The sequence below is a fragment of the Populus nigra genome, chromosome 6, assembly GCF_951802175.1.
Source record: "Populus nigra chromosome 6, ddPopNigr1.1, whole genome shotgun sequence".
Classification (NCBI taxonomy): Eukaryota; Viridiplantae; Streptophyta; class Magnoliopsida; order Malpighiales; family Salicaceae; genus Populus; species Populus nigra.
Genome location: NC_084857.1, coordinates 15,682,112 through 15,698,677, shown reverse-complemented (window position 1 = coordinate 15,698,677; position 16,566 = coordinate 15,682,112). Strand labels below are relative to the sequence as shown.

Below are 16,566 nucleotides of genomic sequence, written 5' to 3'. Positions count from 1 at the left end.
CCAAAATCTCAAAAATGTCAATTTTATTCCAAAAAATTATTTTTCTTATTTTTAAGTATTTAAGTTGAGAGAGGAGAGCGAGTTGCTGGTTTTTTATGGTAAAGAGAGAAAATCAGGATTGACATCGATTTCGACCACTAAAATAGTCGATTTTGATGCCAATGAATTTTATTTGATGAAGGAATTCCATTTACGTGTCTTTCCACCTTCAAATTACCTAAAAAACCAAATCTTTGCCTAAGAATAATTTTAGTTTCAGGTTGATTTCGGGTTTTGTGCTATTTTTTTTTAGGTTTTCTAAGGCCATTTAAGGGTTTATTAATATATATAAGGTGTTTTTAGGTGTTTTGGATCAAAATGAATTAACAATATTTTTATGTAAAAAATCATCAACTTTGATTTTATGACGACCACAGTGGCTGAAATTTAAGAAAAATAGATAACATATCATCTTTTTTTATATTTTCAAAAAGATTTAGGGCGACCAATATGTCTGCCCCAATAACAATTAAAAAAAAAAGCCCTAGCACACAGGCCCTTTTCAAATGAGTCAGACGCTATTCTTTTTTCTTGTTTTTTATTCTAATTATGTGTTTTTAATTGATATTTTTAATATGTATTTTTAAATTTATATTTAAATTAATACATTTTCTCTCTGATTTTTTATTTTTTATTTAGCTTTTTTAAATAGCGATTGTTTTTTTAATTATTTTGTATGTATTTAGTTGTTGAAGAGGTTGTTTTAATTCATCTATAATTTTTTTTGTTTTATGTAAATAAAATTTATTTTAAAAAATAAAAAAAATCTTTATTTTTGAATAATATTCTTAATATATTTAACTTTGCATGATTTTTTTTCATTTGATTTTATTCAATCAATTTCAAGTGTTTATCTATTTCTATTATTATTTGATTAAAAAAAATTGTTAAACACAATTGGGTAAATGATTATGTTGCGGGGTCAAATATCATAATCTACATTTATCTCTCGGATTTTCCGATTTGATCTTTATTTATTTTTAATGATTATTTTTTTATTTATTAACACAAATGATTCTTGATTTATTTAATTAGATGCTTGCATAAATCTTTTTATTTATATTTAAGGGTTTATTTATGTAAAAAAAAGACGTATAAAAAGACTACACTTTCAATTTATTATTTATAATAGTTTTTTCAGCCTGGGATCAAATAGCTAGTATTACTACTATAATGGTTGATGTCATTATCACAACCATCATTGTTGATATTTGTTTTTTTAATTATTTCCATCTTAACGATTATTTGTTGAAAATTTTAAATTTCATCATGGTTCTTTATTATTGCTCTAAACATAGTACTAAAATTAAAATGTCAGTTTAATTCCATACTCAAATAACATTAGAAACAAATAACATAATAGGAGCTTTTTTATTGTGTATTTGAAATTGTATTTGAGTATGTTTGACATGAAAAACAAAATTAAATTGATATGTTTTTTAGATATTTTTTTGATAATTTTAATATGTTGATATCAAAAATAAAAAATATAAAAAAAATTATCTAAATATAATTTTAATTAAAAAATGCTTTTAAAAAATATATTCTACCACAAAACAAACACGCACTTAAAATAGCAATTTGAGCAATTGTCATTGGACTTTTCTTCGATGAAGCAATACTACCTTCTTCTATGCTAAGATAGTATAAATACACTTTCTTAGATGCACAAGTGTAAATTTTGTTATTATTTATATGAAATAGTGTTTTTGTTATTGTCTCAAGGAAAAAAAAAAACGGAGATAATATATTTATATCTCTACGCTACAATATTCAGAATGAGGATGGGCCTTGAATTTATACATTTTCTTCAACTTTATATTCAATACACTTTCTTAGATGCACAAGTGTAAATTTTATTTATGTGATTTATATTTCAATTTTTTTATCAATAAAAACATAGTATAAATTAATTAAAAAAAAATGAAGCCGTTAAAAACTTCAAATAAAAATGAACTTTTCTAACTGGGTTTTTGTTGATCTTGTAAAACAAGTTTCTTATAGAATAAGAGATGCTCTGATGTTTAAGTTAATTGTGAGTATTTGTTTATTAAGGATAAGTAATTAAAAATTATGAAAAGAATTTTTCTTCTTTTTTAGATAATTTTTAAGATTCACAATTCTAACGATTAATTTTTTTAGAAATTTTCTACGACTCATCTTTTCCAAGACGATAGTCCTTGGTTGTGCTTTTCCAATAATACGATTAAAGGAGGGAAGACGTGTGGTTATGTTGAAAAAATTATCATGGAGAACTTTTAGTGGTTTAGAGAATGTGCCTAATTCACCACATTTCTCCTCCAATAAAAGTGTTGGCGTGGAGACAATTTGTATTTCTTTTTAATTTGTATTTCTTTTTGGGGTTTAGATTATGTTTGGCACTATGAGAATAATTGCTTTTTAAATAATTTTTCATACCGAAATACATGCCAATGATTTTTTTTTATTTTTAAAAATTATTTTTGACATCAGCACATCAAAACAATTCAAAACATATAAATAATATTACATTTTAACAAAAAAAAATTTAATTTTTAAAAAAATATAATTTACACGCGTTTCAAATGGTTTATTGCAATAATAATTGAGGGGTGCATGGCTAATCTGTTTGCATGAAATGGAGGCAAGTGGCCCATTTCATTTTCCTTTTTTTTTTCAATATCATGATGCGTATTATTGGTAAATGAAAACGATAAAAGGGCAATGTTTTTTTTTATTTAAACTTGAAGTGAGGTTTCTGCATGCATGGAAGTAATTCACTGCTATGTTGGCGTGGAGACATGTCGGGATTTTATGGAATTGGAGGCAAAAGAAAGCGAAATAATTTATGGGATTGTATACAGAAAAAACACAAAATAAATATTTGCAAAATAAATAAAAAATCAATTCATTTCATTTGACCATTTACTAAAAAACCCTTTCCATGGTCAATGGTAATGATGCAATTATATCTTGACACTCTGCCCCTTACACAATAACAACAGCAAGCTCCATAACTCCATGAGCTCGTTAGCTAGGAAAATCCATTTTTGTTTGAAGTTTTCCATGACTTCATCAACGCATAACTGTGATCATTTAATATAGAATGGAGAGATTATCAATTTTATTAAAAACAAAAATAATTATATGAACAATGCCCCCCCCCCTAATAATGGGTTAATAGTAAATTAGATTTCATGATTTATTTTGGTATGTTTCCATAAGGTTATCTCTCAGGTTACGATTTTGGCGAGTTGAGTTGATCTAAGTTGTATTTTATGCCCTTTTCTTAATCTATTTTTTTTTTAATTTATTCTTTCAACACTGAGTTAATTGATAATGAAATTTTATAATTTATTTTGATTTGCTTTCTATGGGGTTATCCTAGTTTCGTGATCCGGGTCGCAAGTTGAGTAGATTAATTCGGGTTGACTTAGATTATTTTCTTAGGTTTATTAATTGATTTTTTTCAGTTTTATCATTCAAAATTAAATTTATTAGAAATTAAATTTCATGACTTTGTATGTAGATTGATAGGTTAATCCGAATCAATCTAATATAATGTCTTTTCAATATTTACTTAAAAAAATCTCATCTTAAATATTTATTTTAAATCAAAATATATTTATATCAATTACTCAACTTATTTTTAGATCCGTTACGATTATCAAGCTGTATCAAATTAATTTTTTAATTTTCACACCATTCCTTTTCATTAAAAAAAAAATTAGCGATGCCAAAAAAAAAAAAAAAAAACAATAACGTTTTTTAATCCACCCCGTTATCTGGTGCAGGAAAAGCATCTAGCTCTACCTAATAGGTCTTGAATAATTTGTCACAAATATCTAGCATGGAATTTGGTGCTGTTAGTTGATACGTCGGCTGGAATTTGGTTCGTAAATTTCTGAGGGAAGGGGGAAACCCACATACGTACATATCGCCATGTTTGACGCAGGGGGTCCCATGACAACTCATGTGCACCACACACATTGTCATTTATTGCCTGCCTTTATAATTTATTTGTTGATAAATAATTTATTATTTTGAGCACTCCTACACTTTCATTTACAGCCACAGCTACTCTATACCAATCTGTCATTTTTTCACTTTTTTTTTTCAATGGCCTGACATTGACGACTTTAACCCCCAAACTTTTGATCTTCAGATTCAGGGCTCTTTTCCCTTTCAAAATAATATTGTTCTCGATCAATAAAAAATAATATTCTTGCAAATTTTGCATTGTCGTCTTGTCAAATCAATGTTAAAATAAAATGAATTAATTACTTTAAGTTATATATATTTTTAATTTATATCTTGAAAAAGATATTTGGAAGATTTTGTGTAATATTTAATATTACTTTGATTTATAATTTTGAAAAATCCAATGTTATAAAAAAAGGCTCGTATTTCACCCAATAATTTTAATTAATTTTATCTTTAATTTTCATTCAATTTATTTGATATTAATTCGATTCCTTCAATATTTATATACTTTCTGATTTTTTAAGAATCCAAACTCTATTTTTCATCCAATAATTTTAATTAATCTTATCTTTAATTTTCATTCAATTTATTTGATATTAATCTGATTCCTTAAATATTTATATACTTTCTAATTTTTTTAAAACTCATTTTTTTTTGGATTGATCTTTTTAACATTCAAATCTTGGGTTAGCTTTGAGTTCATGATCAGAATCATCATTTTTAAAGATTAACACATGTTTATTTTTTTAAGTTGGTTTATTCTAATTTTATCTTTCAAAAATCTTCTTTGTTTTTTTTTTCTATAAAATTATCATAATTTTATGTCTATAATAGCATGGTTTTCGAGTTCACCTGATTTAATAAGGTTTTTATTTTTGGTATTTTAGATTGCTTTTTATTTTCTTTATAGTTTCACTCTTCAATATTTAGTTATTTAATAATCTAGATAAGCTCAAGTCTGGTTCTTTTTAATTTTGTTGTTGTTATTTTTTTGAGAAATTTATTTATTATTGTAGTATTATTTTGCTCATGTTATTTAAATTATCAATTAAACCAACAATTCAGATCTTTGATCTTTTTACCCTAATATTTCTTTTACATTAGAAGAAAAAAAAACCTTTACCAAGCTCATTATGGAGCATGGGTAACAAATCTAGTTATACCTATAATACAATGATAGAATCCATATTTGAGAACCAAAACGTTCTCTTATCCCCTAAATTGCAGATGAAAAGTCATGGGAGACGTCGTTGTTATAGCCATCAAATTGCGTGTGTATAGTATACTACTACAAAGCTTTTGTGGCTATAAAAATTTAATAGAATAACATCATTTTAAAAATATTTAGTAAAGTAATATAGTTTTATAATGTCATGTTTTTTAATTATGACATGATAAAATTTTAATGTTTTATCTTAATTGATCAACTAGCTGGATCTAATTGTATTAACATGTTAACTATTTCATATAAAAACTATAATTTTATTAAGTTTTTCTTCCAAATATGTTTTGTGAGTTACAATATATATCTTTGTCCAACTATTAGATTAAAAAAATAAACTACAATTAAAATTTTAAAAATTATTCCTCACAGCAATAAATGATTATGAGTAGCGAAATGTGAGTCTGTCATAACCAAATGAGGATCTATCCCAAATAAATAATATGGATAGCCTATCAGATGTATTTATGGAATAGTGAGACAAGTTTAAGCCTAAGAAGAAAATTGATAGCACCAAACTAAAATAACAGCTCAAAAGTGCTATAACTTTTTGATCTGACTATTGGATCGCATTCAAATTATTACAAGAGTTTCTAGATGTTGTTTTCCATGTGGTAGCACAATATCGCTATGTAGACCTTCAGATCTTTAGATATAAAAATTTTTGCTGAAACCTCTTGATTTTGACAATTTTAAGATTTTTCTTATTATTTTCAGAATCGGTCGATCGGTAGAGTCATAAATAGTATAGTTTGACCATGGTGTGCTTCAGAAGTACAAAATTTACTAAAAATTGCTATTTTAAAACGCAATAATTATCTTGTCACGTTTGGGAATAACAATATTTAGTTAACATCGCGTTTCTAAAATGCGACAGGATCAAATTATACTATTTCATCAAAACTTTTTGTTTCTATATTAATTTGTCAATTTTTTATTTTATTTTGTGTGGTAATTGCTAGATTTATTCTTTGTGGCTCCACCTCCAACAACATTTTAGAAGCGAGACCTTGTTCAATTTAACACACAAGGTGTGAAATCCCACCGAATTGAAGGATGAAACAAGAGTGAGTCAAAGAAGGTAGGGGAAAGAAAACAACAAATAATAAACGTAACACCACCACCAGATATTCCTGCGATGTACCGTTGCAGGAGGTCCCCAGGAACTCGAACCGACTCTCTCTCTTCTGCCACCCCCCCCTCTCTCTCTTGTTTTGTTCACCCACACGTTCGGCTAATGATGTTCACCCAAGTGGCAAAATGATAGATGCCCCACGTCCCTGTTCCTTTTCCTTTATATATATATATATATATATATGTAAAATTCAGTATTGATTTTCTAGTTATTAAACCTGCTCAACCTGACAGGATAATAAAAAATATGTGATTTGAAGTTTATTTTAAATTGAATAAAAAAATATTAACTCAAGAAAATTCACTTATTTTTTAAAAACAAAATAATATTATTATTTTAATGAAAAAAAATTAATGGTGATCAAGTAAACCACATCTTTTTAAAATTATTTTTCAAATCAAGTTTGATAATTATGTTTTATAATAATAAACTCTTTGGCTTATCCATCTACATATTAATTTAAAAGATATATTTTTAAGATCATTCAAAAATAAAAAATCAGTAAAAGAAATTTAATAATTTTTTTAGTAATAAATTTAAGATTGAAATCTTGAAAATCAAGAAAAAAAAATCTCCTTAGCTGCATACTAGCCCTTTAGAAGGAAGACAAAATTATTTATAATATCTTTACTTATTGAATAAAAAATAAAAAAAGAAAAATTAGTAGTTTATTTATTGCTTTTTTAGAAAAGAGAAGGAAATTTTAGGCATTATTTCTCATAAAATTAAAAGATAAAAACAAAAGAAATGGGTTTGGAGGTTGCTTGTAATCAATTGTAGTATACTCTTTTGAGCCTCTCTCTTTCTTCCTCGTGGGAGGGGAACGACTACTTGTCCTTGTAAAAGATCTCCCCTTTTAACTCAACTTGATTTTGTTGTTCTCTCTCTGTTTTTTTTTTTTTTTTTTTCATTTCTCTTGATCTCCCTTTCCTCCTCCTCCCCTGTGCTTAATCCTTATTTTTGTTGAAGATGCTCCCTTTTTGATCTTTGAACGCCAGAGAAGAGAAAAATATGGGAGCATGTGTGTCAACTCCAGAGGGGTGTGTGGGTGGCAGATTGAAGTCTTCAAAAAAGATGAAGATACGCAGGAAAGGCAAGAAAGGCACTGCTTTCAAGAGAAGATCAGTGCCGCCATCTAGAATGTTATCTGATGACAAGTCTGATGGCCCTGCTTCTGCTGCTGCTCCTCCTCCTCACCTCCCTTCCTTCACCAACCCCACTTTTCAAGGTCCTTCCTCCATCTCCTATGCCAAAAATCTCTCCTCTTTTTGACATCTCCCTCCCTCCCTCCCTCTCTCCTTATTGATTTCATTTACCAGCATTTTACTGTTGATTTTGTTTTCGGGTTAGATTTGTATGGTGTGATCTCAGTGATATAATGATTCGTTTGTTGTTGGTTGCATTTTGGGTTTGGAATTTGTATTTCTTTTTGGGGTTTAGATTGCAATAATGATTTAGGGGTGCATGGCTAATCTGTTTGCATGAAATGTAGGCAACTGGCCCATTTCATGTTCCTTTTTTTTTTTCAATATCATGATGCGTGTTATTGGTAAATGAAAACGATAAAAGGACATTGTTTTTTATTTAAACTTGAAGTGAGGTTCTGGCATACATGGAAGTAATTCACTGCTATTTTCCTATCCTGATTTTATCTTTTAGGCACTGCAGATGAATCCAAGCTCAATTAATCTGGAAATAATAGATATTTTAGGCACTTCGGATGAATACAGGCACAATTACTCTGGGAATAATAGGCGTTTGAAATGTGATTTTTTATTTTGCTAATTCTTTTGATGATTAAAAAGTATGTAGTTTAGTAGATCTTCATAACATTAGAAGAAGAAGATTGACAAATGATCTAAGCTTGAAACCGCAGAGCTGATTCGTGTCTGATCTCTATCTAGTTCAGATGTTGCCAGTTGATGATTCTTGACTACATTGCAAATTGGGGGCTTCCCAATAGACCCTTCCAGTGGTTTCTATCTGATTAGTACCATGCTTCATCTGTTGCTCTCCTTTTTTGACGAATGCATTTGTTCTAACACAGAACGGTCATTTCCTTTAATCTCTAAATATCCAAATTTTAACTCTACTTATTAGGTCCTAGTTGATCATGATTCAACATTAGAAGTGTCTTTGGTCCATAAAATATTTCTTCAGTTAACTGGTGCTAGCTTATTTTCTTCTAGTCGTTATGCTGTAGTGGACAGAAGATGGGGGAGGATTTGCAATGTTATTCAGTTGCATTCTAGATTGATGATTTCGCACAAGCCCAATGATCCGGTTAATAAGTATGGATAATTCTCTAGTTACTGGGGCTTTCATGGATTTTTTTTTAATAATATGATAATATTCATATTTCAAGCTTTTACACTTTGATAAGTTGAACATTCATTTCTGGTAACTTGTCTAATCATGATGCGATATTGTTTCCTTCTTTTACCTGCTATAGATATGTGCCTGATTTTATTAAACTGCAATTTGAAGCAGGAAGTAAGGAGGAAGCATGGTTTGACTCAGCTGCAACATTGGAGTCTGATTGTGATGAAGATTTTGAAAGTGTTCCAGACGGTAAAATGAGGATATTGATTTCTACTATACATAAGCATTTTGGTTGTTAATTCTTCATTTGCTGATTAATCAGAGATTTATTTTTGCTAATTATGGATCCACTTATCATCTACAGATATCTTATCCCTAAATGGATTTGACGGTGTATCACTCTCAAGCACTGCATCTGGCAGAGTTGCCAATCATGGAGACTGTAATGTCAATATGCAACATTCCTCATTCACTGATCAGATGCAGAAGGCAGGGGATTTATCTGCAGGAAATTCCACACATGACTCCGTTAGTGAGGCTACTGAACAAACAAATATTCATGTCTTCAATTTAGATCATGTTGATTCTGTATCCAAGTCTGATGGATCTTCAAATGAAGTAAAGCAACCTGTGTTCCTCGATGAAATCACCTCTGCAGATGAAAATGCTGGAGAGGAAGGATTATTAGACAATTGTGGAATTCTTCCAGGCAACTGTTTGCCTTGTCTTGCTTCAACTGTTCCACCTGTTGAAAAGAGGAGATCACTTAGCTCCAGTCCACCAAGTGCAAGGAAAAAGGGTGCCTTAAAACTCCCATTCAAGTGGAAGGAAGGGAATTCTAGTAACACTTTATGTAAGTACTGTATCTGTCAACTTTTTACAGTTGCAATGTTATTTTGGAGGCAAACAAAATAATCACAATTTATGCTCATTGTTGTTATTTATCATTCTCATTAAACCTTGATCATATGAGAATCTGATTGTCATTCTTATAGATTGGATTCCTTAGATTTCAGCTTTTGGGATCAAGGTTTAGTTGAGGATCAGTAAATTTGAACTGTTTCTTGCTAATATATCTATTTAATTGCTTAATATGCTACTACTTAAATTTTCAAAAAATCATGGTATCAAGTTTTATGTGGATCTAATAAATAGCAGATGCTGTACCTAATATTTAGCTTGCATATGTGGGAGTTTTTGAGATTTCTCTCGCCTAAAAGATGTATACTAGCTATCTAATCTCTTTGGTCGTTTGTTAGTTGAATAAGTGGTGTGAATCTTAGCTCACCAAGGGAGTTTTTACCTTACTTGATAAGTGGTGTGAATCTTAGCTCACCAATGGAGTTTTTACCTCACGTTCCACCACATTGCAAATCTTGTTTGCAGAATAAAAGCAACACTTAGAAAAGTATTTTGGAGAGGTGACGTAGAACAATTATTCCAAGAGTTTATGGACCAGATTAGCAAGGCCAAGCCTGAAAAGAAGTCCGCAAAGAAACCTGGAAACATTTGATATGAAGCCTGAAGTTATTGTTTTCTTTTTTTAATTCCTAGTTAATTTTGGATTTTAATTATTTGTTTTCTACTTAGCTTAAGATTTTTTTTAATTAGTATTTTACTATTTAGAAATCCTAATACTAGATTAATTCTATTAATTTGGTAAGTTATAATTAGGAATCCTTTCCTATAATGGATTTTAGTACTAATATAAATAGAGATGTCTAGTTTATTTTATGAAGATCAAGATTATTATTCAGATTCAATAAAAATACCAGAGAATTTTCTCTACAGTTTGTTTTATCAAGAAGTGTCAACTATTGATGCTGTTTTCCACTTCATGAAATTGCTTTCTGCTGATGCTTGCCAAAAGTCAAAAGTATCATTCTATTATTGTAAAATCTCATTCATGGTGATATTTTTTAGTAATTATATAATTTCTAATTTGGTTTTGTTTTGACACGGACAATACTTCCAACTATATTTCTTCTCACATGTTTGCAAACCTGTTTCATTCCATGCAATTGTTTTGGTTCTTTTAAAGGAATGAAGGCATAAATGTTGATGAAACATGGAGTCCCATGATGAGCGTTAAGGCTTATACATACGAGTGTATGTAACAAAATACCATATTGCAGGAGGTCAACACTGCGGATTCTTAAAGCCTTTTACAATATTCCCAGTCTACTCACCTATGTTATACATGAAGCCTGATTTGTTGATATGTTTGATAATGTTGCTCTACATGCATTCCTTCATTTGAAAAGTTCATTTATTTCTTAAAATGCACTTTCATGAAACTCTGTCACTGGGCTGTGATTTACGTTGCTTTTGATTGTTGGGATTAAGAATTGAGGATTTGATGTTAGAGATACATTACTTGAGAAGGATATAAACTAAAACTGCAAAGAGCAGTAAGTTATGTGTGGTTGTGGTTTGTTTTCATGGGAAAAAGGTAAATCACTTAGTATATGAAGGTCACGATGCTTGTCATGTGCACTTGAGGTTTATCCCAAAGGAATTTACAAATCTACGCCGCTCCTAATTTGTATTATTAGAGGTAGTGGGTAGTGTAATACAACAAAACCACATTTTCCCTTTATAAAAGTATTATATACTTGTATGATGACCTCTTTATAGTTTTGTTCTTTATGGTTTCAGTTTCTTCAAAGATGATTCTGCACAGACCAATAGCAGGTTCACAAGTACCCTTTTGCCCTATGGAAAAGAAAATGCTTGATTGTTGGTCTCATATTGAGCCATGCAGTTTCAAAGTTCGAGGACAAAGTTATTTCAGGTAAAACTAAGCTGATGGAATTGGATTGATTTATTGCATACGCAGCTCCAAATGCATTGTAAAAAAAATATTTTAATGCCAACATAGGATTTAAACCATTATTTGTCAGTCAATAATTGTTTTTCATTTATTGTAGGCTTGATACAGTGCAATCTCGCAGAGTATTTTATAATCCTTTTTGTTTTTCATTTATTACAGACTTGTTAAAATGTGATCTCACACGACCAAAGTTGTTTCCTTCTGAAAATACTTTCTTTTTTCTTCTGGCAGGGACAAGAAGAAGGAATTTGCTCCTAACTGTTCTGCATATTACCCATTTGGTGTTGATGTATTCTTGTCTCCACGAAAAGTTGATCATATTGCTCGGTTTGTGGACCTCCCAGTTATTAACTCCGCTGGGAACTTCCCACCCATCCTTGTTGTAAATGTTCAGGTATTTCCATTTTTTCTGTCAGTACATGGATGCAGTTATTCAGGATCTCCTGACAGTGTAGTTAAAGGAGAATGAAAATCTCCTCGTATTATTTATTTGTGCTGACTCCATTGTGGCTTCTACAGGTTCCTTTGTATCCTGCTGCAATTTTTCAGAGTGAAAGTGATGGAGAAGGAACAAATTTTGTTTTGTATTTTAAGCTTTCTGATAGTTACTCGAAGGAACTTCCAACCCGCTTTCAAGAAAGTATCAGAGTAAGATCATTCTTTTTTAATCTCTTATCATAAACTACCACTTCAGAATATTTATAATCCTGTTGATGCATGTTATCTTTGGTGATGATGCTGAAAAAGGGAAAAAGAATGAGAAGGCTTTTCTGCTGGTGTGCTGATTTCTTTATTTTAACATGTCAACTTGTTTATAATGTTAATTTGAGGCTTGCTGCTCTCTCGTTTCACTGCTTTTTTTTTTTAATGTTTTCTTCATTATTAAATGATTGAAAATCTTATTCTTATTGTTTCATATCCACAATCCTTCTAAAAACAGCGATTAATTGATGATGAAGTTGAAAAGGTCAAAGGCTTCCCTGTAGATACAATTGCATCCTTCCGGGAAAGGCTGAAGATATTGGGCCGTGTTGTAAATGTAGAAGATCTTCATTTAAGTGCTGCAGAAAGGAAACTCATGCAGGCCTACAATGAGAAACCTGTTCTCTCACGTCCTCAACATGAGTTTTACCTGGTATATTCTTGTCCAACAACTCATACTGGTCTTTCAACTCCATTTTACTTGTTTCCATTTAAAACAGACTTTTAATGTCTTGATTTTTCAAACACAATTTGCAGCTGGTACTAGATAATCATAATCGTTGACCCCTATATTTAAATACCTTAGTTTTTCATAAAACAAAATGATTTATTAATGTTACTGTAGTGACTTGAAGGGTCATTCCTGTACTGGGATGCTTCAGTTGCTATTCTGCTACTTTGATCTTCTATTTTTACAGTGAGTCAATGTAATACGAGCAGTCTAAGTAGCTGTATTAAACCAGATAAGAAACGGTGCCAGATGGTTTTATAATTCTTTCCTTCTCATATACCAGGGGTTTTTTGGTACTTTTTTGCAGGGAGATAACTACTTCGAGATTGACATCGATATGCATAGGTTCAGTTATATCTCTAGGAAAGGTTTTCAAGCATTCCTAGACAGGCTTAAAATTTGTGTGCTGGATATTGGCCTCACAATTCAGGCAAGTATATCTTTCCTTTTAATGGGTGTCCGTGTTTTATTTTTCAAGAATAAAGAAATTGAAAACGTTTTAGATTTTCTATGGTGGTTTGTGGAGTTGATATTCATGAGGAGTCTGTATTCTCATTTTATAACAGGGGAACAAAGTAGAAGAGTTGCCAGAGCAGATCTTGTGCTGTATAAGATTAAACGGAATTGATTACATGAAATACCACCAATTGGGGTTAAATCAAGAGCCGTAATCTTTAAGTGGATAAACATTGTAAGGCTTCCTTCTGATCTAATAAAGGGTAATTGTTAGAGAAACCTCTGTTTCATCACCAGTCCTTAAATTCACAATCAAAACAACTGAGGCAAAGAAGTGCAGTGTGTGCGAGCGCGTGCACACAAAATCTAATTGGATTAGATCATTGTACGGTACTGCTTTGATAAGCAGCATATTTTTTCGTAATGTCAAACGTAGTGTTAATTAGTACCTGGTAATTGTATGCTCTTCAAGTCTATCCCAGCACAGATGATGAACCCTGCGATTATGCGCAAGCCTAAGCTACGATACAAATCATTTCAGCATTTATACCTGAAGGATAATAAATGTTTTTGTGATAGAGATGCACACTTTTTTTAATGCGAAAACACATTTTGAACGGAACATTTTAAAGAAAATCTCTCTTAAATCGTTGATGAAACAGTTAAGTCTTCTGCAAATATAAATATTCATAGTCTTGCAAAATAACTTAGTGGACTTCAGCGTGGACCAATTTCTAAGAGAGATAGCGGATCATGGAATGCATCATGGAATTCAATCTACTCAGTGTATCAATATTTGAAAAAAAAATTAGCATGGTTTTGGAGGTTCTTCAACTAGAAGTAAACCTCTTACCTTACAGGGAGAAAGAGGCTTTCCGCATAAACCTTTGTTTCCAGAATAGGAACTCTGGGGAAAGTCAGTTAATGGTTTACCTGCAGGAATCTCCCCTGCAAGAAGATTATCTGATAAATCCAGTTCCTTCAGCTTTTTCAGCTTCAGAAACCCAACTGGTATTCTGCCAGTGAAGTGGTTTTTCTGCAGCTTCAGCTTCTCTAAGGAGCTAACATTTGCTAAAGCCTCCGGCAAGTTGAAACCTAACTTGTTACAGCTCAAATCCAATGTTTGCAATGATTTCAATCTCCCTATAGTTGTGGTTATACGCCCTCCAAGAAAATTATGGGACAAGTTGAGGTACTGAATCCCAGTTTGTGAGCCCACTCCAGCTTGTACAATACCAGTAGAGAAATAGTTATCGGAAAGATCAATATATGTCAATGAACCATCAGAAAAGGCATTTCCTATCTGAAAAACATTATTTATTGGGCCTGTTAGCTTGTTTGAATGGAGATCAAGCACACCCAAATACTGCAAATTTCTAACTGAAACAGGGATCCTTGAAACAAGTGAGTTCCTTGAAAAGTTTAATTTGTAGAGCTGAGTAAGGCGCCCCAGCCATGCCGGCAAGCTTCCAGTGAGATGGTTAGAGGACAAGTCCAGCTCCTGTATTGGACTGGGAGTCGCTTGCAAGAAGTCTGGAATTTCGCCTTGGATTCCACATCTAGCACAGTATATCCTGGAAAGGGATGGCAATTCAGCTAGCCACTGTGGGAAGGAGATGAGGTTAAGATGATTGAATGACAAATCTAGTGTTTGAAGATTTTCAAGGGAAGACAACTCATGAGGCAGTGGTCCTTGAATCTGATTGTGAGATACATTGAACATGATGAGTTGAGAGAGTTGACCTACTGATTCTGGTATTTGGCCAGATAATAGATTGCCAGAGAGATACAATTCTTTCAAAGCTGAAAGATTGCCCAAACTAGAGGGAATCACCCCCTCAAACTTGTTATTAGCCAGGGAAACTCTCTGAAGAGAAACCATATTTCCAAAACTGGCTGGTATCCTTCCAGTTAGATGGTTATCATCCAGTCTAAGAAAGCCAAGTGAAGGCAGTTGGCCAAAACTTGATGGAAATGGGATCTCACCCTCTAGATGATTGGTATCCAAGTACAACTCTGAGATGGAATTTAAGTTTACTAATGAAAGTGGAATTTTACCTGTTAAGAGATTTTCCGATAGATCGAGTTTTTCCAATACCTGCATTTCACCAATCCTTTCTGGTATATGACCACTCAGAATATTGCTATGAAGATCCATCTGTACAATATTCGTCAAATTCGTGAATGAATCAGGTATCGTACCAGCTAGTTCATTTGAATATAGAAGTAGCTGGTTTAGGTTTTTAAGGTTACCCATGGTTGATGGGAGAGAGCCACGCAATCTATTCTCATACAGGTGAAGTTCTTCAAGTTTTGACAGCTTACCGATACTATCAGGCACTGGGCCGATGAGCTTGTTTCCATATAGATAAAGCTTTCTGAGATTTGGGAGGCGCAAACCAATTGATGGTGGGATTCTGCCAGCAAGACCTATCAGACCACCAAGATCAATGACTTGGAGACAGCTCACGAGTGTTATTGAAGGAGACAGCAACCCTCTCATCTGAGATTGGAAGACGAAATCATTTGTGGAAATGAATCCTGGAAGACGGATTTCAGTCACCCTGCCTGTTGTTTCGTCGCAGGTAATGCCTTCCCAGCTGCAGCAACCATGACCAACCCACTTTGCCAGCCGGCTAGAAGTATCGACATGGATTCCAGCCTTGAAACTAGTTAGACCTTTCAGGTCATTGGGGTGGCATACTTGGTGACCATTTTGCTTTCCCTTTCCAACTGTCATGATGGTGAACACAACAATCAGCCATAACAGCCAAGAAGCCATTTTGTCTGGACTGATACCTGAGAACAAGTTATTTTTGGGGAAGTGGAAAAATGAGCTGGGTTTGCAGGAAATGAACTTTCCTTGACAATGGGTACAAGGGCTAGAACTTGGGAGAGGCAAGTAGAGTGAGTCAAAGATCTCTGTTTTGCCTTTTACTTTTGTCTTCTTTTCCCTTTACAGATTGTAATGCTGAAAAGCAGAAAAGTGTTAAATTATGATGTCCATGGTTTCGGTGAAAGGAGTCAATAAGAATCAGGATTTTACGGATTACAATATTATTCAAGGTTTTGAAATGATTAAACTAATATCATGCAGTTTAACTCTTTCCTGATCTTCAAAAAATTCCAAAACATGTCTCCTAAGGACACGCTACTGAGATGAAGCAGTTGTATACTATAAGACTTCTATTTAAATATTGCAACTCAAAATCAATCCACTGCCTCCCATGTTGCTCCGGCGACCCACGAGTTGACCTCTGATGACATGGCAACCGTGGATTGACTCAAACTCCTTTTCAAGTTAGATTTTCGAGTTATGCTAACAACCATGCTTGGATGCGGGTTTTTCTAATTTCCAGTTATTAGATTACATTAGATAATAG

At 32.1% G+C, this 16,566-nt stretch overlaps 2 protein-coding genes across 4 annotated transcripts; one reads left to right on the top strand and one right to left on the bottom strand.

Annotated features, from left to right (window-relative positions):
- Positions 1-7,126: 7,126 nt before the first annotated feature.
- LOC133697443 (uncharacterized) lies at positions 7,127-13,462 on the top strand. Of its 3 annotated transcripts, none has more exons than XM_062119990.1 (9): positions 7,127-7,587; positions 8,847-8,930; positions 9,046-9,534; positions 11,319-11,475; positions 11,746-11,908; positions 12,034-12,162; positions 12,455-12,649; positions 13,035-13,157; positions 13,294-13,462. In XM_062119990.1, exons 1-9 carry the CDS (start codon positions 7,371-7,373, stop codon positions 13,396-13,398), a joined length of 1,662 nt encoding a protein of 553 aa, XP_061975974.1. In that variant the 5' UTR covers positions 7,127-7,370; the 3' UTR covers positions 13,399-13,462. The 3 variants fall into 3 exon arrangements, with proteins under 3 accessions (XP_061975974.1, XP_061975975.1, XP_061975976.1); XM_062119991.1 differs by having other exon boundaries at positions 7,128-7,587; positions 8,850-8,930; XM_062119992.1 differs by having other exon boundaries at positions 7,129-7,587; positions 11,340-11,475.
- On the bottom strand, positions 13,301-16,188 carry LOC133697442 (LRR receptor-like serine/threonine-protein kinase FLS2). Its single transcript, XM_062119989.1, has 2 exons — positions 14,037-16,188; positions 13,301-13,680 (listed from the first exon to the last, which is right to left on the bottom strand). Exons 1-2 carry the CDS (start codon positions 15,963-15,965, stop codon positions 13,657-13,659), a joined length of 1,953 nt encoding a protein of 650 aa, XP_061975973.1. The 5' UTR covers positions 15,966-16,188; the 3' UTR covers positions 13,301-13,656.
- Positions 16,189-16,566: the final 378 nt, after the last annotated feature.

Bases quoted from the DNA above. Each gene is read 5' to 3' on its own strand.
- LOC133697443 (XM_062119990.1), top strand. From the start codon at position 7,371: ATGGGAGCATGTGTGTCAACTCCAGAGGGGTGTGTGGGTGGCAGATTG. The intron at 7,588-8,846 runs GTCCTTCCTCCA...TGCAATTTGAAG, and splicing joins CACCAACCCCACTTTTCAAG to CAGGAAGTAAGGAGGAAGCA. The intron at 12,163-12,454 runs GTAAGATCATTC...TTCTAAAAACAG, and splicing joins GCTTTCAAGAAAGTATCAGA to CGATTAATTGATGATGAAGT.
- LOC133697442 (XM_062119989.1), bottom strand. From the start codon at position 15,965: ATGGCTTCTTGGCTGTTATGGCTGATTGTTGTGTTCACCATCATGACA. The intron at 13,681-14,036 runs GTAAGAGGTTTA...GCATAATCGCAG, and splicing joins AGCCTCTTTCTCCCTGTAAG to GGTTCATCATCTGTGCTGGG.